The sequence below is a fragment of the Mesoplodon densirostris genome, chromosome 5 (assembly GCF_025265405.1).
Source record: "Mesoplodon densirostris isolate mMesDen1 chromosome 5, mMesDen1 primary haplotype, whole genome shotgun sequence".
Lineage (NCBI taxonomy): Eukaryota > Metazoa > Chordata > Mammalia > Artiodactyla > Ziphiidae > Mesoplodon > Mesoplodon densirostris.
Genome location: NC_082665.1, coordinates 114,765,152 through 114,789,706, shown reverse-complemented (window position 1 = coordinate 114,789,706; position 24,555 = coordinate 114,765,152). Strand labels below are relative to the sequence as shown.

Here is a 24,555-nt window from a genome sequence, read left to right as displayed (position 1 = left end):
CCAGGGAAGCCCACGCCCATAGTTCTTATACATAAAACCAGCAGACGTTTTATGAAGAAGGAGGGTGCCCTTAGAGAGTGAACTTCTCATATTCCAAAAGTAATTATTTACCAGGCAAAAAAAGAAAAAAGGAAAAGAAAATCCCAAGAACAGAAGCCGGCAGCCCAAACAAAACAGGAAGTGAAATCCTGAAGGCCACTTGAACAAAACAGAGAAGATGGGGAATAAGAACCTGGAGGACAGTAGCTGGTAACAGAGGACACCCTGTCTCCTACCAAGGTGGGAGGTTTCAGTACAGAGGACTTCCAACCAAATTCTGGGACCACTAAGGAGACAATAGAGCTGGACTCTTGCAGGTACCTTACTCAGATCCAAGACAACGTATGCATCCGCAGTGTATTCATCCCCCAAAAAAGAAATTTCTTTTTTCTTTTTCCTAATCAGTATTAGGAAAATACTGATTTCCTAATACCTCTTTGGAACTTTGCAATGGGTTACATTTTCTTTTTAAGGCAAGCTCAGAAGTACTACATGTTGTGGAATGAACTCCTACATAAGAGTCAGTGACTTCCCTGGAGGTCCAGTGGTTAAGACTCCTTGCTTCCACTGCAGGAGACACAGGTTTGATTTCTACAGGGAGTTAAGATCCTGCTGGCTGTGTGGCAAAAAGGATAAAAAGGGGTAGGGGATAAGTCATAGAATTGGCCTCAACTTGAAGTGACCACTACACTGCTTTTAAATTTCAAGAGATGAGGCGCTTATAGCAAGGTTGGAAGAAGATAAGCAAGGTCACTCACTTCATTCAATATAAGAGTTAGTCGGCATTTTCAGGTTCAGAAAGTCCAAGTCCACAGGAAATAAAAAATGCCCAGGTTTGCTTCTCTATTTTTCTGTCCAGGTCAAACCTAAGTCTTCTGTATACATTCCATTCTTTGAAATCCACTCTTGAGTTATTTTAAATCCTACTCTTTTAGAGTTCAAGGACTGGTCTGGTTAATTCTCTTGGTAAAGAGGAGACTTGAGGTGTTAAAATGTCTAGATTTGCCAGGCAAACAACTTGGATTATCTGCATTACAAAGCAATTATTTAACATGGTAGGTCTTCTGCTGCATTTAAGTATTTTATAGATCATTAAGTGCTTGAGAGAGCTGGGAAACAGACTGAAGTGGAAATAGCTGTTTCTAGGTAAATACACTTCTTTCCCAGAAAGGAAAAATAGACTCTTAGAGATTCTAAAGTTTCCTTAAAGGGAAAAGAAGTTCCTAGTTACAGAAAAATCTCAGGAGAAACATACTGTGGAAATGAGGTACAGAGCTACACCCAACCAATATTTGTCACACCCAGCTATGGGCCAGACCTCGGACCATGTCATGCACATTATGCATTTAATTCTTCAAGCATCCATGAAATGTGTATCATCATCCCCACTTCCTGGATAAAGAAAATTAGGTTCAGAGAGTTGCAATGATTTTTCAATTTGGTTTGGAGCTGAGATTTGAACACACAAAGGAGCCCATGTTCTTTCCATACTGGACAACACCAAGCTGAAAATGGAGAGAAGTTGATGAGGTCACCCACAGTGACCACTTCACAGTGACACATTTTCCCTCCTTTTCTTTTATTTTTAAAATTTATTTATTAGTTTATTTATTTATTTTTGACTGCATTGGGTCTTTGTTGCTGCATGCAGGCTTCTCACTGCGGTGGCTTCTCTTGTTGCAGAGCACAGACTCTAGGCACACGGGCTTAAGTAGTTGTGGCACATGGGCTTAGTTGCTCCACAGCAACTAATGTGGGATCTTCCCAGACCAGGGATCAAACCCACGTCCCCTGCATTGGCAGGCATATTCTTAACCATTGCTCCATGAGGAAAGGCCCTCCCTCCCTCTCTTTGCCTTCTTTTCCCTCTTAATAAGTTGGATGAATTTCTTTTTTTTAATTAAAAATTTTTTTAATTATATAATTTTTAAAGGTTACTTTCCATTTATAGTTATTAAAATATGCATGATTTTACAGAGGCCTTAACAGAGTAGTAAACAAGAGAAAGGTCAGTGATACTACCTTATTCTAAGAAAAATGTCTCACTGTGGCATATTTATTTAGCCTATAGATTTCTACTTTACATTATACAGAACTATGAGTTAAAAGACCCCAGAGGTAAAGACGATGACAGGAATGGAGCTTAGAGGCAAATATATCCAAGCACCTTCAATTTAGCGATGCTACAGACTGTGATAAGATGAATTCCAGCCTTTAATACTCGCCTAGACTAAAGCATGCAGTTGGTGCATTGGATTAACACTGGCCTGTGGGAGCCGGGGAGATTCAGTGGTCCAATTTGCTTTTCCCTTTTTAAGGATTACAGTCTAGAGGTCTGTTTGCTTTCACACTGGGCTAAAGGGTGACAGCTTGATTTGGGGAATCTGATTTTCTGTTGCTAGGAGATCAGAAATTCTGAGCAACTGGATGCTATTTGTTACAGAGTCTAGAATTCAAGGTGATATTTATTTATTTATCTATTTATTAACATTTTATTTATTTAATTTTATTTTTGGCTGTGCTGTGTGTTAGTTGCAGCATGCAGGATCTTCGTTGAGGAATGCAGGATCTTTCGTTGCAGTGTGCGGCTCTTCACTGCAGAGCGCAGGCTTCTCTCTAGTTGTGGCATGCGGGTTTTCTCTCTCTAGTTGTGGCTCGTGGGCTCCAGGGCACATGGGCTCTGTAGTTTTGCATCACGTGGCTCTCTCGTTGAGGTGTGCAAGCTCAGTATTTGTGGCGTGGGCTTAGTTGCCCCTTGGCATGTGAGATCTTAGTTCCCCAACCAGGGATTGAACCCGTGTCCCCTGTATTGGAAGGCAGATTCTTTACCACTGGCCCACCAGGGAAGTCCCTCAAAGTGATTTTTATACATGAGTCACAAACACTGTGGGGACGACTTGTTGAAACAAAGAGGGAGGAGCTAAGATATAGCGTGGGAAAACCTGACCTCAGGTCTCTGTTTCTTCCTGCTCCCCATACCAGACTGGCTTGGGCAATTCTAAGCCTTGTTGATGAAGAGTTTTCTCATCTGCAAAATGGCTACCATAGTTTTGCCTTTGGAGAATTGTGAGCCTAAAATAGGAAAACTGATGCAAGAAGTGTTTATAAACTGTGAAGCAATCATTTGAAAATTAGTAGTTAATATTATTTTGCTTCATTTAAGAGGACCAAGAGGAGCTTATCTTCCTTATTGTTCTCACTTGGTGGCCTGAGGTCTCTGGTCCTGATGCCATTTTTATAATTTGTGTTCCTATTTACCTAAACTTATGTGTTTTCTTATGAAGTTTTTCATTGAAACTTTGTTCTTTGTCAATCCTAGTTCAGGCTGGATATAAAAGTGGCAGTCCAGTCAAATTGTATTGTTGAACAGAATGTAGAATAAAGCAAAGGGTAAGATGGGACTCTGTAAGGGCTGGGGGATGAGGGTGTCAAATCCCTGGTCTAATGTTTACCAACTGCGACTTAGTTTCCTCACTTGTAGAATGGGGTTGGTAATGAACAGTAACTACCTCATAGGGCTTTTAAACTTTAAATGAAAGAATACACATGTGGCATTATGTGCCTAGAACATAATAAGTGCTAAACAAATATTAACTGTTTTTATTACTGTTATTATTAGAAACTCAAAATTGTTCTCAACAGAGACCACATGACCTTTTGATGTGGTCAAAGGCAAAGCTGTATAATGCTGAGCTATGTCAAGGTGTGTTCTAGGGAGTTGTTGGCACATTCCACAGTATCCAGAACATGTCCACAAGTTCAGTGGCTTAGTCATTGGAGATGTAGCTATCTTTGGATATTCTTAGACTTTGAAGGTAACTCCATGCAAATTTGATTTGATTTAATTTAGTCATCTTTTCAAGAAATGCGGTAATAGCCAATTTTACTGGTTTTTAAAATTAATTCATTAACTTCCAAATTTCTGCTAAGGTTTTTTTCCCCTTCCCCTCCTCGCTCTCCCACCCCTCCTTTCCTCTCTTTTTCTTTTCTTTCCATAACCTCCTTCACTTTCCCTCCTTTCCTCTCCCTTTCCCTCCCCTCCCTACTTCCTTTGCTTTGCTTTTCCCTCTCCTCTCCCTTTTCTCACTGCTCTCTCCCTCTCCCTCTCTCTCTCTCAGAATCTGTGCCAGGCCTGGCTGGAGCACAGACATCCATCAAACATGATCTCTACCCACAGTCCAAGAGGAGTGATAAGGTGAGGGGGCAAAGGGCAATGCCATGAGGTAGAATGTGGTGAGAATCTCAAATATCCTGATGGTTTAGAGCACAGATCACCCAGAGAAATTAGGGAGGTTCCCATGACATGAACTTTGAGCCAGACCCTGAAGGATAGTTAATATCTAGCCCCATGAGGTTGGATTTTTCTCTCACCACGGTGCATCAGTTTGGATTTTTCTCCCTCTTTCTTAGCTCTATAGTTCTTCCAGGCTACTTTGTACCAATTTGAGTCTAAAGCATCACCCGCCACTGGAACCCAAAGGTCTAGGAGGAGCTTCAAGCTGTGACAAGACTCCCAATGGATTCATCTGAGGTTAACCCAACCTGGACCCTGGAGTCTCCTCAAACATCCATTGATGAAAATTCCCAGACAATTCCAGTTGCCTCTCAACCTATGTCTGAAGTGTTAATAAAGAACCTCAGTAACCTGAAGCCCAACCCTAGTATCAAATTGCCATTCATTCTACCAGAATGTCTACCTCAACCAACTGGGCAGTTACTTGGTGAAACCATACCCTATAGGAGAGGGGTGAGGACCATGTTAACTGATCGGAGAGATAAGATAGAACGTCTGATTCAATCTATTAAAAAACGCTACGGCAAAGGAGTTCCTCGGTCTGACTCTCAAAGAGAACCATGGCAGAATGATGTTGAGACTCAGTCAAGAGGGCAAAGATTTAGAAGTAGTTGTCATTTTTGCTGGTTTCATAAAGATCCTTCTGAGGATAATTATGAGAATTATTACAACAATAAGTATTACAGTAATTATGACATGGAGTCGAAGGAGCCATAAACCTTATTCTTGTACTATTTTTTCTTCCTGGTAATTTTAGGATCATTATGAAGCTTGGAAAAGATTGTGCACCAATATTTTGATAACCTATATTACAAGTTCTGTGATGTCCTTTTTCTTGCATCTCTTTTCTACCTTAATACAGTAACTTATAAGGAATCTATGTAGCTTGCATTTGAATGACTTGAATATATTTTAGTTCCACTTTGTGAAACAAATTAACTTGTGTGGAAGGAAAGTGAAAAAACGTTGGGTGGCTTGACCACAGAATTGTTAGAACAGCGTGTTGAATTGTAATAAAAATTTTTGATGTGCTGTTTCAATTTTCAGTAGCAAATAAATGTGTTTATAGAGGATCTTATTAAAATTTGAGACTTATTTGAGTACCTTTAAAAAAATTCTTGTTAATTTAGACTTGTTTTTGCTGGCTATGTATTAACTGAATAATACTTATCCCCATCACATTCCCAGGGTGTAAATATCCAGCATTCTAATATTTTGTGATATTGTCCTGTTGGAAAGGAAGTTTATACATTTGGGTAAGGTTAGAAAACAAGGGCACAGATATTTGCACATATTAACCTCTTGGAAGAAGTTATCAGTTGGTCTTGGTTGGAGGAAATTGAAAGAATGATAGTGGTATATAATACTAAGGGAAGATGCAGCCCCAATGGTGTTTTAGTTCAGTTATTTTCTTTCATAACCTAAGTGTACACAGACCTGGATTTCTTTGTGGGATAAAAGAGATACAGAAAAACTTATCTTCTGCCATCCAACTATCGTTTGTTCACTTTAAAAATATATTAAAGAATTGGGTACATGGGACTTCCCTAACAGTCCAGTGGTTAGGACTCCTACTCTTTCACTGCCCAGGGCCTGGGTTTGATCCTTGATTGGGGAACTAAGATCCCACAAGCTGCGTGGTGTGGCCAAAAAAAAAAGAGAATCCAGTTGCAAAGCAACTAGAGACCTGGTGGTATTCAGAATGAAGCAGAAATAGTCCAAACCTGGACGATTGTGCAAACAAATGGCAAAGAAGTTCAACAGTGATGTTAAAAAGGGATATTAAATATTAATACCCACCAGAGTAGGTCTTCAGAGGTTGTCCTACTTAGAACTACTCAAACCATCATGGTCTACAGTATGGGTGAATGTGGGCGGTCTTGAGGTTTTGTTAAACTTGCATGCTGTTCCTAGAGGCAAGGCCATCTTGACTGCTGTATGCATTTGAAAATCATTGACTAGTGAAAAAACTTATTTGCTGTAATCGTGTTAAATTTATTAAAAAAAAAAAAAGATCTAGCCCCATGAAGACTTAAAGAGAGGAGAGAAGGATGCACATTCCAGGCTGAGGAAGCAGCAGGAGCAAAGGCATGGAGGTGGGCCTCTCCTGAGGAAAATCAATGTAAGAGATTAGCTACAACAATTACTAACCCTTCTCCCTGTCTTTTGCAGAGTCAGCTCAGACACTTTTCATGGCAAAAATGGGTGTGGTGGAGACAATCCCTGGTTCTGACCTACATTCCAGCGCACCAAATTGTTTCCCAGGCTTGACTTCCCTGGCCATTCTTCCTAGCTCCCAAGGTTTACCAGACATACGAGTGGAACTTATGTGTGGCATTTACCCATTCAGATAGTAAACTATTATTATCACATCAGTCTCTAAGGGACCATTGTGGTACCTGTTACTCAATCCAGCGCTGCTCCCTCTAGTTTTATTCTGTGTTGGAGTCATCAGTGACCTGCAAAGGGAAGCAGCTTCAATTCGAGTCACGCATGAAGATACCTTCCTCAATGCTACCTGTGCTAACATCTTGACAATTATCCAGTTCATATTTTCAGTATTTTCCCCATCCATTCATCAGACTTTCACTGAGCAGATAAAAATTCCCCACATGGATGGGATATAAGGGACAGTAAAACATGGTCCTTACCTTCAAGATAGTCTAGAAGAACTAAGAGAATGCAAGGCAGAAGGTAATTGGGAGCACAAGAGAAGGACAGTGACAATCTTTTAGAATTAGTCTAGTGACAGTCCCCCAAACCACACACTGCCAACCCAAGAGGGTGTTAAAGAGGTTGTTCTGGAAGAGGTGGAATTGTTAAGCCTCAAAACATGGGTATGGTTCTGTTGACCTGGCCTCCTAAACCTTGAGACCTACAGAAACTTGGAATGCTTGCTTGTTTTTTTTTTCCCCTGTGAAATTTGTATCTGGCCGTAGCCCCATAGTTGGAGGGTAATAGGGAAAACTAGCTCTTACCTGAATATCTGCCTCATGACTCTTGAGTGTTGTTGTGTGTGCCAGTATTCACATCCTGATTCCTCAGTAAGTGATGGCAAGGCTTTTCCCCTCAAGGCTCTAGATCTACCAGATTTCAAAGGCATAGGACTTTGTCAAGAATGTTTAACTCTGTAAACATACAGAATTATATTAAAATAATGTTTTTCAGGTTGAATTTTAGACTGATGACCTCTCTTAACTTCACGGGGGTTTTGGTGTTTATTTCCTCAGGATGAATTCCAAACTTACTCTTGGAAAAAGGTAGTGTGGATCTGCCTGTCAGCATTGAACAGTGCATTTCAGCTCATTCCTGATCACCCTCTCATCACAGATGAGGAATATATCATAAATAGAGCCATAAGAAAGCCAGACTTAAAGGTAAGTACACTTATGGCTCCTGCAGGTGCTAAAGAAATTTAATCATTTTTCCCTCCAAGTGCAAGATTAAATTTATATATAGCCAAAACTTTAGAATAACAATAAATAGAATATAACCTTTAAAAATTGTGAATCACTATATTGTACACCTGTAATTATATAATATTGTACAGCTACTATACTTCAATACAAAAAGATTAAATTCAGATCCTCCACTGTGCCAATCTTCTTTTTTTCTACTTGTAAGCTCTTTTTTAAATTTTAATTTAATTTTATTGATTTATTTTTTATATAGCAGGTTCTTATTAGTTATCTATTTTATACATATTAGTGTATATATGTCAATCCCAATCTCCCAATTCATCCCCCCCAACTTTCCCCCCTTGGTGTCCATACATTTGTTCTCTATATCTGTGTCTCTATTTCTGCCTTGCAAATTGGTTCATCTATACCATTTTTTCTGGATTCCACATATATGCGTTAATATACAGTATTTGTTTTTCTCTTTCTGACTTACTTCACTCTGTATGACAGTCTCTAGATCCATCCACATCTCTACAAATGACCCAATTTCATTCCTTTATATGATTGAGTAATATTCCACTGTATATATGTACCACATCTTCTTTATCCATTCTGTCGATGGGCATTTAGGTTGCTTCCATGACCTGGCTATTGTAAATAGTGCTGCAATGAACATTGGGGTGAATGTGTCTTTTTGAATTATGGTTTTCTCTGGGTATATGCCCAGTAGTGGGATTGCTGGGTCATATGGTAATTCTATTTTTAGTTTTTTAAGGAACCTCCATACTGTTCTCCATAGTAGCTGTATCAATTTTCATTCCTACCAACAGTGCAAGAGGGTTCCCTTTTCTCTATAGCCTCTCCAGCATTTGTTGTTTGTAGATTTTCTGATGATGCCCAATCTAACTGGTGTGAGGTGATACCTCATTGTAGTTTTGATTTGCATTTCTCTAATAACCAGTGATGATGAGCAGCTTTTCATGTGCCTCTTGGCCATCTGTATGTCTTCTTTGGAGAGATGTCTGTTTAGATCTTCTGCCCATTTTTTGATAGGGTTGTTTGTTTTTTTAATATTGAGCTGCATGAACTGTTTATATATTTTGGAAATTAATCCTTTGTCCATTAATTCATTTGCAAATATTTTCTCCCTTTCTGAGGGTTGTCTTTTTGTCTTGTTTATAGTTTCCTTTGTTGTGCAAAAGCTTTTAAATTTCATTAGGTCCAATTTGTTTATTTTTGTTTTTGTTTCCATTACTCTAGGAGGGGGGTCAAAAAAGATCTTGCTGGGCTTCCCTGGTGGCTCAGTGGTTGAGAGTCCGCCTGCCAATGCAGGGGACATGGGTTTGTGCCCTGGTCCGGGAAGATCCCACATGCCACGGAGCGGCTGGACCCGTGAGCCATGGCCATTGAGCCTGTGCATCCAGAGCCTGTGCTCCTCAATGGGAGAGGCCACAACAGTGAGAGACCCGTGTACTGCAAAAAAAAAAAAAAAAAAAAAAAAAAATCTTGCTGTGATTTATGTCAAAGAGTGTTCTTCTTATGTTTTCCTGTAAGAGTTTTATAGTGTCTGGCCTTACAATTAGGTCTTTAATCCATTTTGAGTTTATTTTTGTGTATGGTGTTAGGGAGTGTTCTAATTTCATTCTTTTACATGTAGCTGTCCAGTTTTCCCGGCACCACTTATTGAAGAGAATGTCTTTTCTCTATTGTATATCCTTGCCTCCTTTATCATAGATTAGTTGACCATATATGCATGGGTCTATCTCTGGGCTTTCTGTCCTGTTCCATTGATCTATATTTCGGTTTTGTGCCAGTACCATATTGTCTTGCTTACTGTAGCTTTGTAGTATAGTCTGAAGTCAGGGAATCTGATTCCTCCAGTTCTGTTTTTTTCCCTTAAGATTGCTTTGGCTATTTGGGGTCTTTTGTGTCTCTGTATAAATTTTAAGATGTTTTGTTCTAGTTCTATAAAAAATGTCATTGGTAATTTGATAGGGATTGCATAGAATCTGTAGATTGCTTTGGGTAGTATAGTCATTTTCACAATATTGATTCTTTCAATCCAAGAACATGGTATATCTCTCCATCTGTTTCTGTCATCTTTGATTTCTTTCATCATTGTCTTATAGTTTTCTGAGTACGGGTCTTTTACCTCCTTAGGTAGGTTTATTCCCAGGTATTTTATTCTTTATGTTGCAGTGGTGAATGGGATTGTTTCCTTAATTTCTCTTTCTGATCATTCATTGCTAGTGTATAGAAATGCAAGAGATTTCTGTGCTTTAATTTTATATCCTGCAACTTTACCAAATTCATTGAGTAGCTCTAGTAGTTTTCTGGTGGCATCTTTAGGATTCTGTAAGTACAGTATCATGTCCTCTGCGAACAGTGACAGTTTTACTTCTTCTTTTCCATTTGTATTCCTTTTATTTCTTTTTCTTCTCTGATTGCCATGGCTAGGACTTCCAAAACTATGTGAATAATAGTGGTGAGAATGGACATCCTTGTCTTGTTCTTGATCTTAGAGTAAATGCTTTCAGTTTTTCACGACTGAGAATGATGTTTGCTGTGGGTTTGTTGTATATGGCCTTTATTATGTTGAGGTAGGTTCCCTCTATGACTACTTTCTGGAGAGTTTTTATCATAAATGGGTGTTGAACTTTGTCAAAAGCTTTTTCTGCATCTACTGAGATGATCATATGGTTTTTATTCTTCAATTTGTTAATATGGTGTATCACGTTGATTGATTTGCATATTTTGAAGAATCCTTGCATCCCTGGGATAAATCCCATTGATCATGGTATATGATCCCTTTTAAATTGTTGTTGCATCTATTTGCTAGTATTTTGTTGAGGATTTTTGCATCTATATTCATCAGTGATACTGGTCTGTAATTTTCTTTTTTGTATTATCTTTGTCTGGTTTTGGTATCTAGGTGGTGGTGACTATGTAGAATAAGTTTGGGAGTGTTCCTTCCTCTGCAATTTTTTGGAAGAATTTTGAGAAGGATGAGTTTTAGCTCTTCTCTAAATGTTTGATAGAATTCATCTGTGGAGCCATCTGGTCCTGGACTTTTGTTTGGTGGAAGATTTTTAATCACAGTTTCAATTTCATTACTTGTGATTGGTCTGTTCATATTTTCTATTTCTTCTAAGTTCAGTCTTGGAAGCTTATACCTCTCTAAGAATTTGTCCATTTCTTCCAGGTTGTCCATTTTATTGGCATAAATTTGCTTGTAGTAGTCTCTTATGATGTGTTGTATTTCTGCAGTGTCCATTGTAACTTCTCCTTTTTCATTTCTAATTTTATTGATTTGAGTCCTCTCCCTCTTTTTCTTGATGAGTCTGGCTAAACATTTATCAATTTTTTTTTATCTTTGCAAAGAACCAGCTTTTAGTTTTATTGATCTTTGCTATTGTTTTCTTTGTTTCTATTTCATTTATTTCTGCTCTGATCTTTATGATTTCTTTCCTTTTAGTAAATTGGGTTTTGTTCTTCTTTCTTTAGTTCCTTTAGGTGTAAGGTTGGATTGTTTATTTGAGATTTTTCTTGTTTCTTGAGGTAGGATTGTATTGCTATAAACTTCCCTGTTAGAATTGTTTGCTGCATCCCATAGGTTTTGGATTGTCATGTTTTAATTGTCACTTTTCTCTAGGTATTGTTTGATTTCCTCTTTGATTTCTTCAGTGGTCTCTTGTTATTTAGTAACATATTGTTTAGCCTCCATGTGTTTGTGTTTTTTACATTTTTTTCCCTGTAATCTATTTCTAATCTCATAGCATTGTGGTCAGAAAAAATGCTTGATATGATTTCAATTTTCTTAAATTTACCGAGGCTTGATTTGTGACCCAAGATGTGATCTATCCTGGAGAATGTTCTGTGTGCACTTGAGAAGGAAGTATAATCTGCTGTTTTTGGATGGAATGTCCTATAAATATCAATGAAATCTATCTGGTCTATTGTGTCATTTAAAACTTTTGTTTCCTTATTAATTTTCTGTCTGGATTATCTGTCCATTGGTGTAAGTGAAGTGTTGAAGTCCCCCACTATTTTTGTGCTACTGTCAATTTCCTCTTTTATAGCTGTTAGCCTTTTCCTTATGTATTGAGGGGCTCCTATGTTGGGTGCATATATATTTATAATTTTTATATCTTCTTCTTTGATTGATCCTCCACTGTGCCAATCTTTAACTGACAGTATAGGACATTATAAAGAACATGGATTTTGGAGCCAGACAGAGCTCAATTCAAATCTCAGCTTCATCCCTCAAAACTGTGCAGCCTTGGGTCAGTTACTAAACTCTGCTGAGCCTCAATTTTCTCATGTATAAAATGATGATATTGCCTACCTCTAATATTAATTGATAAAATTCAGTAAATTAAGAAATACAAAGATCACTATGGTGGCAGGTATATAGTAGATGCTCAGTGCATATTAACTGTTAGTAGCATCATGCCCTATATTATAATCTATGCAAAAGGGCTTGTCTTATGGTAAAGGTAAGCACCCTCCCAAATATTTTAGGTAGTTTATGTTTGTAAAATATTATCATTCAAATGTATTTGGTTTACTCCTTTCCCATCATATTAAATTAGTATTACTTGGATTATGACTAGTTAACATTTATATTAAAAACATATTTTATAACACAGACTGCTTTCTCTTCAATCTATATATGTGTAGACAGCTGTTTAAATTGGTTTTATGAGCTCAAGGTCAATTTTTTAAAATAATAAAAGTCAATTGCTGAGCAGTTTCTCTTCTGTCAATTGTTATCACCCAGTTGTCTTAACTGCCAAAATAAACAAAATCTAAAGAGATGAAGCACCCAACCAACAGATTGCTTAATTTTTTTAGATGGCCATTCACCTGAGGATAGACAACCCAAATCAGCCTATGGACATGGCCTCAGAATATTATTGACCTCCACCATCTTTAATTGCATCAAACAAATAAGTGGACAGACAAATGGAGAAATGTTCAAATAAACAAAATGTGAGGAAAGGGCAGAGGTCTTGAAATGGAAAGTTCTGGCATCCAGGCTTGATATCTTTGTTTACCAGCATACAGCATAGGGAGTTTGGTTGGTTACTGCCTCCCTGGGCCTTGAGTTTCTTATTTATAAAATAAGAGTAGTAACGGGCCTCCCTGGTGGCGCAGTGGTTGAGAGTCCGCCTGCCGATGCAGGGGATACGGGTTCGTGCCCTGGTCTGGGAGGATCCCATATGCCGCGGAGCGGCTGGGCCCGTGAGCCGTGGCCGCTGGGCCTGCGCATCCGGAGCCTGTGCTCCGCAACGGGAGAGGCCACAACAGTGAGAGGCCCGCATACCACAAAAAAAAAAAAAAAAAAAGAAAAAAAAAAAAGAGTAGTAATGCCTTCTCTTCCTGTTTCTCAGGGCTGTCATGAAACTAAAATGAAAAGAAGAAGAAGAAGAAGGTGATTTGTGAGTGGTAATGAGCTATATTCATATAAAGGACTGAAACTTTTATTAAAATTGGAAGATATGCCACAGACTTAGCCACAGCAACAAGGATGACAATGACAGCAATAACACAATATCAAAATGATAACCGTTCAGGACCACGTAGGGGGAGTTTGGAGACTGCAGCAAATGTAGGCTAAGAGGAGACTCCAAGGGCTATTTTGTAGGATTACATGCAAAAGTGAAACCCATGGCTTAGCCTATTAAACAGGATGCTCTTACAACTTGTTCCAGCAAGAAATGAAGAGTGGGATGCCTGAGGATTGGAACAAATTCTGGTTCTGAGCGGAAAGATGAAAATCACCCCACAGCTGATCCCTGATTTCCTAATTACTGTTTCCTGGTCTGAAGTTCCAGACAATGGGCAAATAGACTTCACCCTTTGCAAATATTATGCTTAACATCCTCTTATCAGCTTTCAGAGCCTCTGGACGTGATGCAGGAAGCTGAGAAACTCCAGGCAGAGATGTTTCCTGCTTGGGTAATCTCAAAGATATTTAAAAGGCCTATGATGGAGTCATTCTTCGCACTCTGTGATGAATAGCTTCAGAAATTGTCAGGAGATAATGGGATTTTCCATTTTCTGGCCTGACATAAAACTTATCAGTAACCTCTTTATTCCTTATTATTGCTGCCTTCATCTGCTGTTTTGTATCTATTATGTTATATAACTTTCTCACAGCCTATTGATCTAGGTTCTCTAACTGAACAGGGGTCTCACATTCTACCATTGTTTGTCTTTTACATTTTTTCTAACTTGAATTTTTGAACTTATAGAATTAATAAAGTAAGCAACCCTCACTTTACACAATTTGAATACTGGAAGTTATGGGATTTTCAGACTGTCTTCTGAGACTAGCTTGACTAATAGATCCTTCAGAGACTAGACTTGGGGGCTAGAGGGGCTCAAGTTCAATTTCCAGCCCTGTTTCTTTTATTTATTTATTTATTTATTTAATTTTTTTGGCTGTGTTGGGTGTTCGTTGCTGCATGTCTGCTTTCTCTAGTTGAGGCGAGCAGGGGCTACTCTTCGTTTTGGTGAGTGGGCTTCTTATTTTTTTTTTATTTTACAAATTTAATCAGTTATACATATACATATGTTCCCATATCCCCTCCCTTTTGCTTCTCCCACCCACCCTCCCTATCCCACCCCTCCAGGCGGTCACAAAGAACCGAGCTGATCTCCCTGTGCTATGCAGCTGCTTCCCACTAGCTATCTACCTTACGTTTGGTAGTGTATATATGTCCATGCCGCTCTTTCACTTTGTCACAGCTTACCCTTCCCCCTCCCCATATCCTCAAGTCCATGCTCTAGTAGGTCTGTGTCTTTATTCCTGTCTTAACCCTAGGTTCTTGATGACATTTTTTTCTTAAATTCCATATATATGTGTCAGCATACAGTATTTGTCTTTCTCTTTCTGACTTACTTCACTCTGTATGACAGACTCTAGGTCCATCCACCTCATTACAAATAGCTCAATTTCATTTCTTTTTATGGCTGAGTAATATTCCATTGTATATATGTGCCACATCTTCTTTACCCATTCATCCGATGATGGACACTTAGGTTGTTTCCATCTCTGGGCTATTGTAAATAGGGCTGCTATGAACATGTTGGTACATGTCTCTTTTTGAATTATGGTTTTCTCAGGGTATATGCCCAGTAGTGGGATTGCTGGGTCATATGGTAGTTCTATTTGTAGTTTTTTAAGGAACCTCCATACTGTTCTCCATAGTGGCTGTACCAATTCACATTCCCACCAGCAGTGCAAGAGTGTTCCCTTTTTTCCACACCCTCTCCAGCATTTATTGTTTCTAGATTTTTTGATGATGGCCATTCTGACTGGTGTGACATGATATCTCATTGTAGTTTTGATTTGCATTTCTCTAATGATTAAAGATGTTGAGCATTCTTTCATGTGTTTGTTGGCAGTTGGTATATCTTCTGTGGAGAAATGTCTATTTAGGTCTTCTGCCCATTTTTGGATTGGGTTGTTTGTTTTTTTGTTATTGAGCTGCATGAGCTGCTTATAAATTTTGGAGATTAATCCTTTGTCAGTTGCTTCATTTGCAAATATTTTCTCCCATTCTGAGGGTTGTCTTTTCGTCTTGTTTATGGTTTCCTTTGCTGTGCAAAAGCTTTGAAGTTTCATTAGGTCCCATGTGTTTATTTTTGTCTTTATTTCCATTTCTCTAGGAGGTGGGTCCAAAAGGATCTTGCTGTGATTTATGTCATAGAGTGTTCTGCCTATGTTTTCCTCTAGGAGTTTGATAGTGTCTGGCCTTACATTTAGGTCTTTAATCCATTTTGAGCTAATTTTTGTGTATGGTGTTAGGGAGTGATCTAATCTCATACTTTTACATGTCCCTGTCCAGTTTTCCCAGCACCACTTATTGAAGAGACTGTCCTTTCTCCACTGTACATTCCTGCCTCCTTTATCAAAGATAAGGTGACCATATGTCCGTGGGTTTATCTCTGGGCTTTCTATCCTGTTCCATTGATCTATCTTTCTGTTTTTGTGCCAGTACCATACTGTCTTGATTACTGTAGCTTTGTAGTATAGTCTGAAGTCAGGGAGCCTGATTCCTCCAGCTCCGTTTTTCGTTCTCAAGATTGCTTTGGCTATTCGGGGTCTTTTGTGTTTCCATACAAATTGTGAAATTTTTTGTTCTAGTTCTGTGAAAAATGCCATTGGTAGTTTGATAGGGATTGCATTGAATCTGTAGATTGCTTTGGGTAGTAGAGTCATTTTCACAATGTTGATTCTTCCAATCCAAGAACATGGTACATCTCTCCATCTATTTGTATCATCTTTAATTTCTTTCATCAGTGTCTTATAATTTTCTGCATACAGGTCTTTTGTCTCCTTAGGTAGGTTTATTCCTAGATATTTTATTCTTTTTGTTGCAATGGTAAATGGGAGTGTTTCCTTGATTTCACTTTCAGATTTTTCATCATTAGTATATAGGAATGCCAGAGATTTCTGTGCATTAATTTTGTATCCTGCAACTTTACCAAATTCATTGATTAGCTCTAGTAGTTTTCTGGTAGCATCTTTAGGATTCTCTATGTATAGTATCATGTCATCTGCAAACAGTGACAGCTTTACTTCTTCTTTTCCCATTTGGATTCCTTTTATTTCCTTTTCTTCTCTGATTGCTGTGGCTAAAACTTCCAAAACTATGTTGAATAAGAGTGGTGAGAGTGGGTAACCTTGTCTTGTTCCTGATCTTAGTGGAAATGGTTTCAGTTTTTCACCATTGAGGACGATGCTGGCTGTGGGTTTGTCATATATGGCCTTTATTATGTTGAGGAAAGTTCCCTCTATGCCTACTTTCTGCAGGGTTTTTATCATAAATGGGTGTTGAATTTTGTCGAAAGCTTTCTCTGCATCTATTGAGATGATCATATGGTTTTTCTCCTTCAGTTTGTTAATATGGTGTATCACGTTGATTGATTGGTGTATATTGAAGAATCCTTGCATTCCTGGAATAAACCCCACTTAATCATGGTGTATGATCCTTTTAATGTGCTGTTGGATTCTGTTTGCTAGTATTTTGTTGAGGATTTTTGCATCTATGTTCATCAGTGATATTGGCCTGTAGTTTTCTTTCTTTGTGACATCCTTGTCTGGTTTTGATATCAAGGTGATGGTGGCCTCGTAGAATGAGTTTGGGAGTGTTCCTCCCTCTGCTATATTTTGGAAGAGTTTGAGAAGGATAGGTGTTAGCTCTTCTCTAAATGCTTGATAGAATTCGCCTGTGAAGCCATCTGGTCCTGGGCTTTTGTTTGTTGGAAGATTTTTAATCACAGTTTCAATTTCAGTGCTTGTGATTGGTCTCTTCATATTTTCTATTTCTTCCTGATTCATTCTTGGCAGGTTGTGCATTTCTAAGAATTTGTCCATTTCTTCCAGGTTGTCCATTTTATTGGCATAGAGTTGCTTATAGTAATCGCTCATGATCTTTTGTATTTCTGCAGTGTCAGTTGTTACTTCTCCTTTTTCATTTCTAATTCTATTGATTTGAGTCTTCTCCCTTTTTTTCTTGATGAGTCTGGCTAATGGTGTATCAATTTTGTTTATCTTCTCAAAGAACCAGCTTTTAGTTTTATTGATCTTTGCTATCATTTCCTTCATTTCTTTTTCATTTATTTCTGATCTGATTTTTATGATTTCTTTCCTTCTGCTAACTTTGGGATGTTTTTGTTCTTCTTTCTCTAATTGCTTTAGGTGCAAGGTTAGGTTGTTTATTCGAGAGATTTCCTGTTTCTTAAGGTGGGATTGTATTGCCATAAACTTCCCTCTTAGAACTGCTTTTGCTGCATCCCATAGGTTTTGGGTCGTCGTGTCTCCATTGTCATTTGTTTCTAGGTATTTTTTAATTTCCTCTTTGATTTCTTCAGTGATCACTTCGTTATTAAGTAGTGTATTGTTTAGCCTCCATGTGTTTGTATGTTTTACAGCTCTTTTCCTGTAATTGATATCTAGTCTCATAGCATTGTGGTCGGAAAAGATACTTGATACAATTTCAATTTTCTTAAATTTACCAAGGCTTGATTTGTGACCCAAGATATGATCTATCCTGGAGAATGTTCCATGAGCACTTGAGAAAAATGTGTATTCTGTTTTTTTTGGATGGAATGTCCTATAAATATCAATTAAGTCCATCTTGTTTAATCTATCATTTAAAGCTTGTGTTTCCTTATTTATTTTCATTTTGGATGACCTGTCCATTGGTGAAAGTGGGGTGTTAAAGTCCCCTACTATGATTGTGTTACTGTCGATTTCTCCTTTTATGGCTGTTAATATTTCCCTTATGTATTGAGGTGCTCCTATGTTTGGTGCATAAATATTTACAATTGTTATATCTTCTTCTTGGATTGATCCCTTGATCATTATGTAGTGTCCTTCTTTGTCTCTTCTAGTAGTCTTTATTTTAAAGTCTATTTTGTCTGATATGAGAATTGCTACTCCAGCTTTCTTTTGGTTTCCATTTGCATGGAATATCTTTTTCCATCCCCTTACTTTCAGTCTGTATGTGTCTCTAGGTCTGAAGTGGGTCTCTTGTAGACAGCATATATATGGGTCTTGTTTTCGTATCCATTCAGCCAGTCTGTGTCTTTTGGTGGGAGCATTTAGTCCATTTACATTTAAGGTAATTTTTGATATGTATGTTCCTATTCCCATTTTCTTAATTGTTTTGGGTTCGTTATTGTAGTTCTTTTCCTTCTGTTGTGTTTCTTGCCTAGAGAAGTTCCTTTAGCATTTGTTGTAAAGCTGGTTTGGTGGTGCTGAACTCTCTCAGCTTTTGCTTGTCTGTAAATGTTTTAATTTCTCCATCAAATCTGAATGAGATCCTTGCTGGGTAGAGTAATCTTGGTTGCAGGTTTTTCTCCTTCATCACTTTAAGTATGTCCTGCCACTCCCTTCTGGCTTGTAGAGTTTCTGCTGAGAGATCAGCTGTTATCCTGATGGGGATTCCCTTGTGTGTTATTTGTTGTTTTTGCCTTGCTGCTTTTAATATGATTTCTTTGTGTTTAATTTTTGACAGTTTGATTAATATGTGTCTTGGTGTATTTCTCCTTGGATTTATTCTGTATGGGACTCTCTGTGCCTCCTGGACTCGATTAACTATTTCCTTTCCCATATTAGGGAAGTTTTCAACTATAATCTCTTCAAATATTTTCTCAGTCCCTTTCTTTTTCTCTTCTTCTTCTGGAACCCCTATAATTCGAATGTTGGTGCGTTTAATGTTGTCCCAGGGGTCTCTGAGACTGTCCTCTGTACTTTTCATTCTTTTTTCTTTATTTTGCTGTGCAGCAGTTATTTCCACTATTTTATCTTCCACCTCACTTATCCGTTCTTCTGCCTCAGTTATTCTGCTATTGATCCCATCTAGAGTATTTTTTATTTCATTTATTGTGTTTTTAATCGATGCTTGATTTGTCTTTAGTTCTTCTAGGTCCTTGTTAACTGTTTCTTGCATTTTGTCTATTCTATTTCCAAGATTTTGGATCATCTTTACCATCATTATTCTGAATTCTTTTTCAGATAGACTGCCTATTACCTCTTCATTTGTTAGGTCTGGTGGGTTTTTGTCTTGCTCCTTCTCCTGCTGTGTGTTTTTCTGTCTTCTCATTTTGCTTATTTTACTGTGTTTGGGGTCTCCTTTTTGCAGGCTGCAGGTTCGTAGTTCCCGTTGTTTTTGGTGTCTGTCCCCAGTGGCTAAGGTTGGTTTAGTGGGTTGTGTAGGCTTCTTGGTGGAGGGGACTACTGCCTGTGTTCTGGTGGATGAGGCTGGATCTTGTCTTTCTGGTGGGCAGGTCCACGTCTGGTGGTGTGTTTTGGGGTGTTTGCGGACTTTTTATGATTTGAGGCAGCCTCTCTGCTAATGGGTGGCGTTGTGTTCCTGTCTTGCTAGTTGTTTGGCAAAGGGTGTCCAGCACTGTAGCTTGCTGGTCGTTGAGTGAAGCTGGGTGCTGGTGTTGAGATGGAGATCTCTGGAAGATTTTCGCCGTTTGATATTATGTGGAGCTGGGAGGTCTCTTGTGGACCAGTGTCCTGAAGTTCGCTCTCCCACCTCAGAGACACAGCACTGACTCCTGGCTCCTCAATTTGGGATGATTTGTTGTCTATTCATGTATTCCACAGATGCAGGGTACATGAAGTTGATTGTGGAGCTTTAATCCACTGCTTCTGAGGCTGCTGGGAGAGGTTTCCCTTTCTCTTCTTTGTTCTCACAGCTCCTGGGTCTCAGCTTTGGATTTGGCCCCGCCTCTGCGTGTAGGTCGCCGGAGGGCGTCTGTTCTTCGCTCAGACAGGACAGGTTTAAAGGAGCAGCCTCTTCGGGGACTCTGGCTCACTCAGGCTGAGCGGGAGGGAGGGGCACGGAGTGCGGGGCGAGCCTGCAGCGGCAGAGGTCGGCGTGACGTTGCACCAGCCCGAGGCGTGCCGTGCGTTCTCCCAGGGAAGCCGCCCCTGGATCCCGGGACCCCGGCAGTGGCAGGCTGCACAGGCTCCCGGAAGGGCGGTGTGGACAGTGACCTGCGCTCGCACACAAGCTTCTTGGCGGCGGCAGCAGCAGCCCCAGCGTCCCACGCCCGTCTCTGGGCTCCGCGCTTTCAGCCGCGACTCGCGCTCGTCTCTGGAGCTCCTTTACGCGGCGCTCTTAATCCCCTCTCCTCGCGCACCAGGAAACCAAGAGGGAAGAAAAAGTCTCCTGCCTCTTCGGCAGCTCCAGAGTTTTCCCGGACTCCCTCCCGGCTAGCTGTGGCACATTAGCCCCCTTCAGGCTGAGTTCTCGCCGCCAGCCCCAGTCCTCTCCCTGCGCTCTGACCGAAGCCCGAGCCTCAGCTCCAGCGCCGCCCGTCCCGGTGGGGGAGCAGACAAGCCTCTCGGGCTGGTGAGTGCCGCTCGGCACCGCTCCTCTGTGCGGGAATCTCTCTGCTTTGCCCTACCCAGGTATGTGGGGAGTTTCTTGCCTTTTGGGAGGTCTGGGGTCTTCTGCCAGCGTTCAGTAGGTGTTCTGTAGGAGTTGTTCCACGTGTAGCTGTATTTCTGGTGTATCTGTGGGGAGGAAGGTGATCTCCGCGTCTTACTCTTCCGCCATCTTACCCGGAAGTTCGAGTGGGCTTCTTATTGCAGGAGCTTCTCTTGTTGTGGAGCACGGGTTGTAGATTTGCGGGCTTCAGTAGTTGCAGCACACAGGCTCAGTAGTAGTGGGGCATGGGCTTAGTTGCTCCGCAGCACACGGGATCTTTCTGGACCAGGGCTCAAACCTGTGTCCCCTGCATTGGGAGGCAGATTCTTAACCACTGCACCAGCAGGGAAATCCCAGCCCTGTTTCTTAATAGATGTGGTCTTGGGCAAGTTACTTAATCAAAATGAACTTAAGCGGCAAAGTGGAAATGAAGATAATATCTGTCCTACCACAGGATGATGAAAAAGACAAGAACCCCACCCCCCAAGTACTCAGTAAACAGTAGCTGTGATCACAGTCTAGCTCTGTTTGTAAAATTGTAGAGACTACTGGAAAGGAAAGGAAAATGTGAGGCAAAAACTCGAGACTCCAAGATGGGCCATGACAGCTAACATACCCCAGGCTGGTCATGTTTCCTCACCTTAACTTGTAGCTTGTGAAGGAAGAATTGTTCCCAGTGGCAATTCCCTCCAATTTTATACTGGAAGTCAATTGGAAGATAGGATTTATTTTTTTTAATATTATTTTGCAACCAACACATTGAAATAAATCCATTCTGTAAAATAAAAAATACAGTATTTAATACGCTCACTTGGTAACTATGAATGTGTGTATGGGTGCACACATACACATATATTTTTTTCTTCTAGTTTTATTGAGATATAATTGGCACACAGCACTGAGCACTGTATAAGTTTAAGGTGTACAGTATAATGATTTGATTTACATACATCATGAAATGACTACCACAGTAAGTTTACATACATATATTTATTGGACAAGGTTTAAAGTCATTTGAAGTAACCCAGGTCTTGGAGCTTAGGGATTTAAACTCTATTTCTATTGTGGTTGCCAAGTGGGCAGGGATGGAGTCAGAGTTTGGGGTTAGCAGATGCAAACTGGCATATATAGAATGGATAAACAACAAGGTCCTATGGTATAGTACAGGGAACTAAATTCAATATCCTATGATAAATCATAATGGAAAAGAATATTAAAAAGAAAGTATATACAGTATAATTGAATCAATTTGCTGTACAGCAGAAATTAACACAACATTGTAAATTAACTATACTTCAATTTATAAAAAAGAAAAATAATTCTATTTCTAGTTGACATGTGGTGGTGAAAAGCACTCATTTATTTATTTAATAAAAAATGTGTTGAGCACTTGTTATGTACCAACTATATACTCTTCCAAGTTTTAGATTTTATCTAATGTTTATACTGACTATAATACTCATAGTTATAGAACATATTCAGACGAGTTGCAGTGGAACTTAGAAATGATCTGGCCAATTGCTTTAATTTATTCATGGGAAAATTGAGGTGCAGAGGAATTTCATTGAATTTCTCAAGGACACAATGATAAGAGTAGCTATAGAAGGAAGTCTTGGACACTGTTTCTCAACTTTGGCTGCACATTAGAATTACCTGAGGAAGTTTAAAACTATTTATGCCCAGGCTGTGCCCCAGACAAAGGAAATTGGAATCTCTCTGGGAGTGGGACCCAGTCATCAGTATGCTTTAAAACTCCCCAGTTGATTCCAATGGGCAAAATGAGGTTATAACCATTGCTCCATAATAATATGACAGTCTTACCATTTCTCTTTGTTCTTAATTAGATCACCTGTTAATGGAAATTCAGATTTATATGTAAAGTTGCTTAAAGAAATCAAAAACAAGAAGGCATTACGTCATAAGCATTAACCTTTCTTTCCACTGTCAACACCCTCAGATGTTTGCTTCCTAGAGTTCGTTTTCTTGCAATAGCCATCTCACTGTCTTCTAGAACCTGCTGCCAGTCTAATCTTTTAGACTGTGTCTTCAGTGTCTCTTCCATAGGTTACTTTGCAAATCCATTGCTTACAAAAGAAAAGTTCTAAATACTCATGCTAGCATTTAAGGATGCATCATCTGGTCTTTATTTATCCTTCCAGCCTCATTCTCCATTCTGGTGTCAAGTAGGCTCCAATCACTTACCCCTCCACCACAACTAAATTGTGTATAATCTCTTTGAAATGCCTTCTTCCCTTCTCACCTGAGCAAAATTCTTCCAATCCTTTAAGGATGCAGCTCAGATTCTTCTCCATGATACCTTCTGTCATCTACCCTCTCTGTATTTCTACAGCATTTCAATACTATAATTTTTACTTTATTATGTTTTCATTTCTTTGACACATGCGTAATTTGACTGTATGGTATAGTTTTCGCTTTCATAACATATTTTCTTCCCTTGTTTGGTTATCAAGTAGTGGAATGCAGAGGCTGAGTTTTACTTATATACTTATCCGTGTAGTAGGCCCATGATACACATTGCTTGAATGATGACTTCTAATAAAGAATGCCATTTGTGTAGTAGCCAAGGATAGGATTCATTAGGAAAGGATAAATCTTAAATAAGTATACTAGGGCTCTATCTTTGCTTCCACGAATGTTTCTTTAGTCACTGAACTGCTATGTATTTACTGATCCTCAAACTGGAGATTTCTTAGTACTTTTCTTTTGCAGGTGAGATGCATAAAAGTGCAGAAAATAAGATATGTTTGGAACAACTTGGAAGGACAGTTCCAGAAAATTGGGTAAGTTGTTTGAGCAATTGCATCTGAAAAGAAAAATATTATTTCAAAAATATTTTGCTCAGTATGTCTTTCTCATTGTTATTATTTTAGCTCTTTGGAAGACTGGCTCAGTTCTGCCAAGATACATGTAAAGTTTGGATCAGGTCTAACAACAGAAGAACAAGAGATTAGGTACCACGTATATTTTTATCTACACCAGCTCAGAACGACTGTCACCAGTTAGTGAAAAAGAGAGCCCAGGAGACGGTTATCTTAACTGGTCAACATCAGAATATGTTGTAATGCTCTATTTAGTATTATTAAATTAAATGCTTTTATATGCATTATCTCACTTCATCAGAGCAACCTCGTGGGGGAGTTAGAACAGACATCCTCATCATCTCAGTATAACAGATGAGAAATCTGAGACTCAGAGAGGTTTAGTGGCCTGAACTAGGTCACACAGTTGGAAGTGATAGAGGAAGAAGTGCATCTCTGACTATAGGCTTAGTTATCTTTCTACTCTGCATAATGTTCCTCAAGGTTACTATAATAATAAGGTTGAACCAATTTTGACTGTGATCAGGAAATATGTATTATACTATGACAGCATAGTTAAATAATAATTGTAGAGCAGCAGAAGAATATCATGCAAGACTTGTAGCTCCACAATTCTAAATAAGCTACTGGGCAGAGGAGCAAGGTTTGGGAAGGGTATTGGGTTGAATGCCAAGAGTCTGTCACTAATTCACTGTGTGGCTTTGAGCAAATGGCTTCTCCTTTTTGGGCTTCAGTTTCCTAACTGTTAAAAAGGGGAGGAGAACTCTATAAACACCTTGCTAGTTCTAAGTTTCTATGATTACTGCATTCCCCTCCACCCCATTTTGGGGTGGAGCTTTGGTGGTACTTTGAATGGACTCAGAGTGCAGCATCAGCATGATCTGGGTGCTTGTTAGAAATGCAGAATCTCAGGTCACATCTCATTCTTACTGAATAAGAATCTTCCCATTCGCAAGACCACAAGGCTGTCTATATGAACATTAAAGTTTGAGAAGCACTGTTGTAGTATTTACATTCTG

General features: G+C 39.2%; 2 protein-coding genes across 2 annotated transcripts in view; both read left to right on the top strand.

Annotated features, from left to right (window-relative positions):
• The window catches only part of ATP13A4 (ATPase 13A4), a 148,312-nt gene that overhangs the window by 53,569 nt on the left and 70,188 nt on the right, over positions 1-24,555 (top strand). Inside the window, exons 3-5 of the mRNA XM_060100136.1 lie at positions 7,564-7,710; positions 23,427-23,497; positions 23,588-23,668. Of these exons, the coding sequence (XP_059956119.1) occupies positions 7,564-7,710; positions 23,427-23,497; positions 23,588-23,668 (299 nt within the window). The remainder of the gene's footprint in view (positions 1-7,563; positions 7,711-23,426; positions 23,498-23,587; positions 23,669-24,555) is intronic.
• LOC132491036 (developmental pluripotency-associated protein 3-like) lies at positions 4,556-5,050 on the top strand. The gene has a single exon (XM_060099848.1). The coding sequence runs from the start codon at positions 4,556-4,558 to the stop codon at positions 5,048-5,050; it is 495 nt and encodes a 164-aa protein (XP_059955831.1).